This window comes from Ailuropoda melanoleuca, chromosome 4 (assembly GCF_002007445.2).
Source record: "Ailuropoda melanoleuca isolate Jingjing chromosome 4, ASM200744v2, whole genome shotgun sequence".
Classification (NCBI taxonomy): Eukaryota; Metazoa; Chordata; class Mammalia; order Carnivora; family Ursidae; genus Ailuropoda; species Ailuropoda melanoleuca.
The window spans coordinates 5329335-5339946 of NC_048221.1; the positions used below are offsets into that span (position 1 = coordinate 5329335).

The 10612-nt window shown below is 54.4% G+C and overlaps 1 protein-coding gene across 1 annotated transcript; it reads right to left on the reverse strand.

Annotated features, from left to right (window-relative positions):
* Positions 1–3516: 3516 nt before the first annotated feature.
* ANGPTL4 (angiopoietin like 4) lies at positions 3517–9073 on the reverse strand. Its single transcript, XM_002928355.4, has 7 exons — positions 8570–9073; positions 8283–8393; positions 8044–8161; positions 5724–5837; positions 5276–5371; positions 4906–5187; positions 3517–4184 (listed from the first exon to the last, which is right to left on the reverse strand). The coding sequence occupies exons 1-7, from the start codon at positions 8903–8905 to the stop codon at positions 4003–4005; spliced, it is 1239 nt and encodes a 412-aa protein (XP_002928401.1). The 5' UTR covers positions 8906–9073; the 3' UTR covers positions 3517–4002.
* Positions 9074–10612: the final 1539 nt, after the last annotated feature.

Below are 10612 nucleotides of genomic sequence, written 5' to 3' on the forward strand. Positions count from 1 at the left end.
ACAAGGCATCACGTTATTCCAGACCACATGATATGAGTGGCAATTTTAGGCAGTGCATTAAATAGCATTGAACCACATGCTGAGAAAGTCATACCTTTTTCCAATTTCTGAAGCATTTTATTATCCATCAAGGAGAGGAGCTTATTCTTTCTTGCTCATATCTCTTGAACAGTTTTCTACCCCTCATCTCCCTTTCATTTTTTTTAATTTTTAATTTATTTATATGACACAGAGCCGGGGGGAGAGAACACAAGCCAGGGGGAGAGGCAGAGGGAGAAGCAGACTCCCCACTGAGCAGGGAGCCCGATGTAGGACCAATCCAGGAACCTTGTGATCATGACCCGAGCTGAAGGCAGCCCCTCAACCAACTGAGCCACCCAGGTGCCCCTCATTTAAAAAAAAAAAAAGATTTATTTATTTATTTGAGAGAGAGAGCAGGGAGGGGAAGGGGCAGAGGGAGAGGGAGTCTTAAGCAGACTCCTCCATTCTGAGTGCAGAGCCCAATGTGGGGCTCAATCTCATGACCCCAAGATCACCACCTGAGCCAAAACCAAGAGCTGGACGCTTAACCAACTCTGCCACCCGGGTGCCTCCCCCATCTCCCTTTCTATACAGAGCTCTGACACAGGCTGAGAGTCTTCAGAAGGCAACAGGATCTGGCTACAATTTTTCTTGCCCACGTTTTATTGTGAATTTTTTTTTAACATTTAGAAAAATGAAAAGAATTGTATAGAGAATATTTAGATGCCATTTTTAAAAAAAGATTTTATTTATTTATTTGACAGATATAGAGATAGCCAGCGAGAGAGGGAACACAAGCAGGGGGAGTGGGAGAGGAAGAAGCAGGCTCATAGTGGAGGAGCCTGATGTGGGGCTCGATCCCATAACGCCAGGATCATGCCCTGAGCCGAAGGCAGATGCTTAACCGCTGTGCCACCCAGGCGCCCCTAGATTCCATTTTACTTTATCACATATCCATCTCTCTATCCACCCACCCAACCCTTTGATGAGTTTCAAAGAAAGTTGAAAATTTGGAGGAATCTGACGTAGAGCATGGTGATTATAGTTAGTACTTGAAAGTTGCCAAGAGAGCAGAGATTGGATGTTCTCACCACAGGAAAGCAGTAACTGTGATGTGATGGAGGTGACAGCTAACACCGTGGGGGTAATCATTTCCCAATACATACATGTATCAAATCAACATATGTCAGTTGTATCTCAAGATAGCTGGAAAAAAATAAAAATAAAAGAAAGTTGAAGACATCAGTCTACTTCCCACTTCAGCATGCATATCATTAACTAGAGTTCAGTATTTGTTCATGGCTCTCTTTGTTTCGTTTTGGTTTCATTCCTTCTAAGGTGAAATTTACATAAAATGAAATACACATCTGAAGTGTACATTCACAAAGGCATATGGAGTAACCCTCCTCTATCAAGGTTCAGAACATCATCATCACTGGACAAAGCTGCCTCATGCCCCTTCTTAGTCAATCCCACCAATCTTGCCACTATTTATATGTTTTTCCCCACCCAAAGTGACGGCCTCATTTTGGACTACCAATTATAGGCCAACCTATCTGTAATAAGGAAGGGCTTTGAAGGTAAGCTTGGTGAGGGTCGGAATCTTTTTGTTCACTAGGGTATCCCAAGCACTTAGTATAAGGGCTTGGGATGTGGTAGGAATTCAATAGATATTAGTTGAATTTATATACGTATTTTTATGTCCAACTTAAAGGATAACTTACGCAGATGTGGTTAAAATGTGAAGAATTTACCCAAAACACTGCATGAATGTACACACTAGAGCTGTGGTGTCCAATACAGTGGTCATTACCCCCTGTGGTTGTTGAGCCTGTGAAATATGGCAGGTCCCGGGTCACCTGGGTGGCTTGGTCGATTAAGCATCTGCCTTTGGCTTGGGATCTGAGTCCCACATTGGGCTCGGTGATCAGCGGGGAATCTGCTTCTCCCTCTCCCTGCAGCTCCCCCTACATGGACACGCTGTCTCTCTCTCTGACAAATAAGTAAATAAAATATTTTTTTTAAATGTTAAAAGAAATATGGCCGGTCCCAATTGAGATGTACCCTAAGCATAAAATAAACACTGGTTCCAAAGACTTAGTACAAAAAAGCAGTGTATATGCTTTTATATAATATTAATGTTAATAACCTGTATTAATACATGAATGACCTATATAGCACTCACATGTTGAAATGGTAATATTTCAGTTATACTGGGTTTGATAAAAATACATTTATTTCATTTATTTTTTTAGAGAGAGAGTGAGAGCACGAGCATGTGAGGGGACAGGGAGAGCAGAGGGAGAAGAGAGAGAACCCCAGGCTGAGCGTGGAGCCAACATGGGGCTCAGTTCCATGACCCTCAGATTATGACCTGAGCCAAAATCAAGAGCCAGGTGCTGAACCAACTGAGGTACCGAGCCATCCTGATAAAAGTATATTTCTAAAATTCATTTCATAGGTTTCTTTTTACCTTTCCCTTTTTTTTTTTTTTTTTTTTGAGAGGGATTGGGGGAGGGGAAGAGGGAGAGAAAGAATCTTGGGCAGGCTCCATGCCCAGCTTGGCCTGCCACAGGGCTCAATCTAACAACCTTGAGATCGTAACCTGAGTTGAAATCAAGAGTCTGATGCGTAACTGACTGAGCCCCCCAGGCGCCCCTCTTTTTACTTTTTTTTTTTTTTTAAGATTTTATTCACTTATTGGACAGAGAGAGAGAGAGAGCGAGTGCGCGAGCACAAGCAGGGGAGGGGCAGAGGGAGGAGGGAGAAGCAGCCCCCCCGCCCGAGCAGGGAGACTAGCACCCTGGGATCATGATCTGAGCCAAAGGCAGACGCTTTACTGACTGAGCCACCCAGAGGCCCTGACTTTTTTACTTTTTTTTAACTGTTTTTTTTGTATGTTTTTTTTTTCCTTTTTGCTTAATGTGACTTTTTTGGGGGGAAGATTTTATTTATTTATTTGGCAGAGAGAGAGACAGCAAGAGAGGGAACACATGCAGGGGGAGTGGGAGAGGGAGAAGCAGCCTCCCTGCAAGCAGGGAGCCTGATGCGGGGCTCGATCCCAGGACCCCAGGACCCCAGGATCATGACCTGAGCCGAAGGCAGATGCTTAACGACGGAGCCACCCAGGCTTAATGTGACTATTTGAAAAAAAATAAAATTAAACACGTGACTCATATTTCTATCAGATGGCCAGATACTAAAAAGTTCACCGTGATTCATGTGTGTAAGTAGGACCAAGAAGAGGCTCTCATTTTCTCCATTATCTGCTTCCAGAAGGATTGAATGAGGGTTTTGGGGTTTTTTTAATAAAAATTGAGACACACATTGTGAAATAATGAATGAAGGAAATTAAAATCAGTTGTCAGGTGGTAGGACCGACCAGCGTTGTCCTCAAAAGATCTGGTAGTATTCACCCTCCACCCTGGGAACATATTTCTGTGGACTTTGAAACTGCCCACTTTTTAAAAACAAACTGAAGAACAAAGAAGAATGAAAATGTTCTGAGGTTGATTTTATTGCAAGGATTCTGCGAGCTCCATCTGGACCCCACTAGCGCAGGCTCAGCCCACAGCACCCACACGCCAGAGCACTGGGAGAGCACTGCGGGCTCCTGGGAGCCCTGGTCCCTGAGCCAGTCAATGTGACTGAATCCGCCATCGAGGGCTGGCCTGGCTGCCCCCAAGTGGTCCCTCTGTGTCCCTGACTCCTCAGGCAGGCAAGGAGTAGGTCTCAGTGCCCTTCAGTCTCACGCTTCCAGAGTCTGTGCCCTGAAACCCTACAGCTCTGTCCTCAGAGGACATCACCTGCAACCCCCCACTCAGCAAGGGGGGCATCTTCGGTCGTGAGCTGCTTCTCTGTCCATGAGGCTCCAGATGGCCCCTGTCTTGAGCCCCCGCCGAGGCAGGGAACGGCCACATGCCGGGCCAGAGTCAGAGTCACTGTCCTCTATGAGCCTGGGACCAGGCCCCAGGGAGGAGGCTAGGAGGCTGCTTCCGTCTCTGTGGGCTGGATCAGCATCGTGGTGGCCTGCAGTGGGTAGTAGCGGCCCCGCCAGGCCTTCCAGAAGATGCCCTTCTTACGCTGCTGCCGCTGGTGTGGGATGGAATGGAAGTATTGGCCATTGAGATTGGAATGGCCACAGGTGCCAAACCACCAGCCACCTGCCGGGATCAGAGAAAACAGAACCTGGTCAGGCTGGGGTCCTTGTGCCTCCACCGGGCCCGGGATGGAGAGGAGGCTAGGTGTTGGACTTTACAAACTTGAGAGGGGAAGACATTGCTAGTGATTGTCACATGGGGTCCCGAGGAACCCCAGGTTGTGACAAAGGAATCTCAGGGACTTTGGGCCCCCCTTCCCAGTAACTACAGCGTTCATGTCTGTGACTGTGGCAGATTCCTTCTCTGTACCTGGCACGTGGCAAATGTTTATTAAAGACTTGCTCTGATCATCCTCCAGTTCATCCATTTACATTAGACTGACCCAAATGAATTACGAGTTTTCCATCAGTTTGTGACCCACCAAAAAGCAACCTCATAGATTTCACTTTACAGGGCCTAGGCCCCGCCTCCGATTTCATGAGAACAAAACGGGTTTTCATGAGAACAAAACAGTGTTTCATGAGAACAAAACAGCTTTGCCACACTCCAGCCACTAACCCACAAATGTCATCTTGAAATAATCCTATGGATTGGGCACTGTGGTTATACCGATTTCAAAAATAGGCAAACTGAAGGTGGAAGAGGGTAAGTCAGTTGCCCAAAGGCACACAGCAAGTAAGGAGAAAAGGAGGCAGAGAATAGATGGAATTAGGCACCGAAGGCAGGACAGGGACGCAGAAAGGTGTGGTGCAAGACAGATCAGGGAGGGACAGAGCTTGCTCACCAGAGAGGCTCTTGGCACAGTTCTTGTCCCCTCGGAGGTCGTGGTCCTGATCCCAAGTGGAGAAGGGCAAGGAGAGGCCGCTGGGCGCCACCGTGGTGGCCCCCAGTTCATTGGCCACAGGAGCTGTAAGCTGCAGGCTATAGGCTGTGTCCTCACCGCCCAGATGAACAGGGAACTGCAGTGACTCGGCATTGCCCTCCCAGTCCTGCAGCTGCACGGCCAGGCGGCTGCTGCGGTCCCCCAGGATGTGGTGCACCTTCTCCAAGCCCAGCCAGAACTCACCTACGGGGGAGAGGCCGATCAGTGAGACAGACCCGTGTCCACGCCCCCTCCTTCCCCCAGCGCCTCTGGCCCCACTGGAAACACCCACCTTGAGGGTCTCCAAAGCCAGCCTTGTAGGCTTCCCAGGGCTGGTTAAAGTCCACGGAGCCATCCTGGCGCCTCTGAATTACAGTCCAGCCTCCATCTGCCCAGAGAGGTGCCATGTCGTCAGGAGGACCCTTCCTGCAGGGGACCCCGGCTCCTCATCTGACTCAAACTTCAAACTGCCTCCAAATCCAGAGAGGGCAGTGTTCCTCTCATTCATCCCAGCAGGACTGGAGGAAGGTGGTCAAAGGTGGGCGGGCCAGTGGGCAAGGGGCTCAGCCTAGATCATTGTCCCAAGGACCCAGCAGGGAGGGAGGGGCAGCACAAATCCAGAGAGCTTCTCTGGCCCCACGGAACCTGGCTCAACCATGTGTAGTGGTGGGGGGAGCTACGGAAAGAGGAGAAGGTCCACGGCATGATGCAGGACACCCCCAGGGGCCAGCAAATCCTACCTGAGGTCATCTTGCAGTTAACCAGGAAGGGCGGGGACCCCTGAGGCTGGATCTGGAACAGTCCACTTTGCCTCTCTCCCTCATCAAACAGCTCTTGGCAGTCCCTGGGCAGCCCTGAAGGGCAGGAAAAGAGAGGGGCGGGTAGATTGAGGCAGGAGGGTTCTCAGGAAACCAGCATGTTAGGGGCTGGGCAGTGGGTGACAGGAACATTAGGAGGCAATCCTGGGTTCACAACAGCCCCATCCTGGATGGCCTCTGTGCCATCCACCATCCTTCCTCCTCCCACACTGCACTCCCACCTCTGGCCACACAGCCTTCCCTATGCCATGCGTCCTCCTGCCATAGGGACTTTGCACGTGCCAGTCACTCTGCCTGGGACCCTCTTCCCTCAGGCCTTTCTTGCCTCATTCTTGCCTCATTCTAAAGATCCCGGCTTCTGGTAGGGATGCCTTCTCTGACTCCCAGACCAGACCAGCCTCCCAAAAGGAGCACCGAGGACTTCCGGCTCCCAACACTGGAGTCAGCTGGTGGTCTCTCCGCCACTGAATGAGGATTCCATGGGGCCAGGGACAGAATGGTTCTTTGCCCACAGTCTGGCACCAGTACCCAGGATGATCCTAGCCCACAGCAGGTGTTTAATAAAGACTGGAGGAATGAGCGGGTGAGAATGGGCCAGAGTGGGGGAGGTGGGAGGGGAGCTGATCAGAAGTGGCTCTGCTCTGTCCCACGGGGATGCCGAGGACCTGGGTGGGGCTTGCAGGGACAGAGGCCCCACCTGGGGTCCCAGGAGGGGAAGGATTGATGAACCAAGGAGGAAAAGAAGGAGGGGAGGAGGGAGAGATGGCTTGGGAGTGTCCAGAGGCTGGGGAAGTCCCTGCGCCCAGCCCAGCTGGGAAAGTAGGGGAAAGGTCGCCTGAGGGAGGGGAAGTCCACACCGAGGGGGGGTGCTGGGGGGGATGGGGGCAGGCCCAGAGTGATTGGAGACATCTTCCGGCCCCTGGAGCAGCTCCCCTTTCGCCTACTTTCCTCTCTTCCAATCTGGACGGCACACGGCCAAACCACCAATGTGGCTTCCATTAGCACCAGCTGTTTGTCTCTCCAGCCCTGAACCTTCCCCTACTTGGCAGGGCCGAGCCCGGAGTCTGGGAGTCCCCAAACCCACACACCCCCTGCCCTCACATCCCCCTGCCCAGACCCATGCCTGCTGGCCTGCTCCGAAGCCCCTCATGGGGGGAGGGGTTTGGGAGGGTGCCCTGGACCTTTACTGGCCTGGGAGGCAGGAGGAGTGGGGGAGGGAGTGGGGGGAGGGGAGGAGGAGCCCTCAAGACCAGAGGGCTGACAGCCAGCAACCAGCCCCAGGGTGTGAAGGGGGGAATCCGAACTCTCACCCAGTTGGCTGCACACGGCCACCACCGATGCCAGGCTGGGGTGATGGGGTAGGGGGACTATGGGGTAGCCAACCACGTCTGAAGCCCTGAACTTAGGGTGGAGACAGAGACACCAGGAGCTGGGAGCCAGTGCCAGACACACAGAGACAGGCTGCAGGAGGAGATCTGGGGCAATCTGGGATGCCCAATAAAAGACCCAGAACTTGTAACAGTGGCAAAGGCCCATTCTCTGTAGGAATGGGGGAGTGGGAAGGAGTGATCAGGGACTTCAGGACCAAGAGAGAGGTGAGGGACCAGGAGTATGGGTCAGGAGCCCTGGATTTGTAAGAGATTCAAGAGTGAGTTGTGTGTCTGGCCAGGGAGATGGGGCCCCCCTGCCTTCGCCCCCCTCCTAGATCTACACTCCAAGAGACCATGGGGTGCCTCAGTTCAGTGCTCCCCTCCCAGGCAGCCATCTCTCTTCACCCAGTCAGAACTCCAGGATCCCTAGCTAGCACCATCTTGTCCACTACTGTGCCCTCAGAGAAGGTTCCAACCTTCAGGAAGGTGTCCTTGCACTGCAACACCCCCTTCCCCACACCCCTGGCAGCTCAAGTTCCTCTTGGACCCTCTTCCCCAACCCCTACTCCAGTTAGTGGCCAGAGAGGCTTTGGGGTAAGTCACTGGCTTGCCAGGAAGAAGGATGGGGTGGCCTAGCTGGTCAGGGGCAGGGATGAGGTGGGATGTACCCCCTCAGCCCTTTACCAGAGAGGCAAGAGAGCCCACAGGAACCCAGAGCCAGGGCATCTCTTCTTCCCAGTAAGGTGGACCGGACCAAGAGGGGAACAGGAATGGCGTGTGTGTGTGTGTGTGTGTGTGTGTGTGTGTGTGTGTGTGTATGTGGTGGCGGGGGGGGGGGACTGCCAGAGGGCAGCAAAGGACCGGACACTCACTGTGCAGGCGGCTGATATTGTGAGCAGGGCCTACGAGCTGCGCCATCTTCGGGAGCCTCTTCTTCCTGGCAGGCTTGGCCATCCCGTGGCCCAGGTGCATGGGGGCCAGGAGGCCCACCTGGACAGGACAAGAGGAGGATATCAGGTCTGGCTGGCTCACGCTGCTTAACCTGGCTCTAAGTCCACAGCCACAGGTCGAGCTTCGACCTCCTGCCCCACCCGGGGCAAGCATCAGTCACCTGGCTTTGCAGATTCTGTATTTTCAGCTGCTGCTTCTCCAGGTGCCGCTGCTGCTGGGCTACCTTGTGGAAGAGTTGCTCAATCCTGCTGTTTTGGGTCTTGAGCTGAGTCTGGGAGAGCGTGGAAAACAGTGGTGAGGACCCGGCCTTCTGCGGCAAGCCTCTCCATGCATCCATTTGTCCGTCCTTCCAACTCTCCCTCCCGGGGATCTCCCTCCCTCCCGGATGCATCCCCCTCCCGTCCACACTGTTTAAGACCCGTAGGGGAGAAGTAGGAGCACCAGTACCTGCAGGGTGCGGAGGGTCTCGGGGGCAGCGTCGCCACGTGGGCCCAGACCCTCGGACCCGCGCGGGGGCGCGGCGGACCCCCCAGACTCCTTGCAGGCTGCCCCGCAGGCGCTTAGACGCCGCTCCAGCTCGCCCAGCTGCCCCCGGGTGCGCTCCACGTGCTCGCGCAGCCCGTGGCCGAGCTGCAGGAGCCCGTGCGCCAGCACGTTCACCTCGTCCCAGGACGCGAAGCGCTGCGGCTCGGGAGAAGGCGCCGGGCGGCCCTGCGCGCTCAGCAGCCCGGCGGTGGCTGCACACAGCATGAAGGCTGCTGAAGCCGTCGGAGAGCAGCGCATCCTTCTGGGGGTGGTCTGAACTCGGGGACGCGGAGACGCGAGGCGGACGCGGGGGCTCGAGATTCGAGGGCTGGAGACGAGAGGGCTCTGGCGGAGACTCACTCGCGTGCAGAAGCCAGAAGGACGTCTCGGATCACAGGTTCCAGACCTTTGGGCTTGGCTTATCCCCGCGACGCCCCCTTTTATAATGCCGGTGCGAAAGGGAAAGGGGAGCCTTGGAGGCGGGGCGCAGGGTGTGCCGGGGGCGGGGCCTGCGGCTGGGGGTGGGGTTTGTGCGCCCGAGGCCGGGTTGTTATGGGGGTGGGGGGCGCCCTGGGGTGCAAAACTCTAGCTCCTCCCCACCAGGCCCTGGAGCGTCTTCTCTGCCGACCATGCGAGATGTGACTCTCCGCGGCTCCCTTCCAAGCGCTGGAAGCGCAAGCCCTCCACGCCGCACCCGCAGCTCCCAGTGGGGACTCACGGGGCTGGGGGTCCTCCGGACCCCTCTCCCCAGGTCCGAAGCTGGGGAGAGTGCAGGGAGAGACGAATAAGAAAGGAGTCTCGTGCGCTGAGTCCAGAAAGGCCGGGCGTGAAGCCCGGGACACCTCAAACATCCCCGCCTTCGGAGACTTCCCGGAGAGCAGCCCAAGACCGGGCTGGACCCCTAGGGAGCCGTCTCTGAGCTCCCACGCTCCTTTCCGCTCAAAGATTCGTCACTGCAGATGTGTTTGTGGGATCGTCTAACGTCTCTCATCTCACTTCCCACAACTGAGTGCCCTAGGGGTGGCCCCGGGACTATCCTGTTCAGTCTCCAGCTCGGGGCTCACTCCGCACGTCCACCCTCTACCCCAGGGTCTGCGGTATCTTCAGTCCCGGCCTATATCAAAGCAGACACCTCGGAACAGCAAGAGGTGGTACAGGAAAGAAGGGCTCCCCCTCCTCATTCATTCATTCATTCATTCATTCATTCATTCATTCATTCAACAAACAGTCCTCTGTTCTCCGGTAGTAATTCCCAGGCTAAAGGAGAGAGCCCAACACTTAGCCTGGGGGAGGGGCAAGGCTGGGACAAACGAAGAACTAAGTGAGGCTGTGGGGCTGGACCATGTTCATTCCAAAAGCCTAAGCACTCATTCAACAAACATTTTTAAAAATTATTTATTTATTTATTTATTTTGAAAGAGAGCTAGCGCACGTGGGCATGACCACGTGGGTGTGTGGGGGAGGGGCAGAGGAAGAGACTCTTTCAAGCAGACTCTCTGATGGGCGAGGAGCCCAATGGAGGGCTGGACCCCGCGACCCCTAAGATCATGACCAAGAGTCGGTGGCTTCACCGACTGAGCCACCCAGCTGCCCCCCATTCAACAAATTTTGACCCAAGTCCTTCCCCCTTCCCCCCCAGCTCCGCTCTACCCTGTCAGGAAATTCAGGCTGGCAGAGAAAAGCCTGCATGCCAGGAAGAACCCTGGGCAGGTTGGCTTGGAGCACAGGCAAGAACAGAGTTGACTCAGCAGGGCTCGGAGCCAGCTCAGCCTCTGGAATCTGAAACTGTGTGCCCCGGGGCTGACGTGCAGGTCACCACTCAGACATTTGGCCCGGCCCTGGGCGGGATGCCAGGGTGGCTGATCCCCGCAGCAATGACAGGCAGATGGGAAGGGCAGGAAGGAAAGTCTCTCTGCAAGCAGTAGATCCAGACAGCCACCATCTGCCCTGGCAGCCGGCCTGCCC

Coding starts and splice junctions, on each gene's coding strand:
- ANGPTL4 (XM_002928355.4), bottom strand. CDS start 8,905: ATGCGCTGCTCTCCGACGGCTTCAGCAGCCTTCATGCTGTGTGCAGCC. Junction 5,838..8,043: donor CAATATCAGCCGCCTGCACA/GTGAGTGTCCGG, acceptor CCTGCCCTTCAG/GGCTGCCCAGGGACTGCCAA. Junction 4,185..4,905: donor CTGTGCCAAGAGCCTCTCTG/GTGAGCAAGCTC, acceptor TGATCCCGGCAG/GTGGCTGGTGGTTTGGCACC.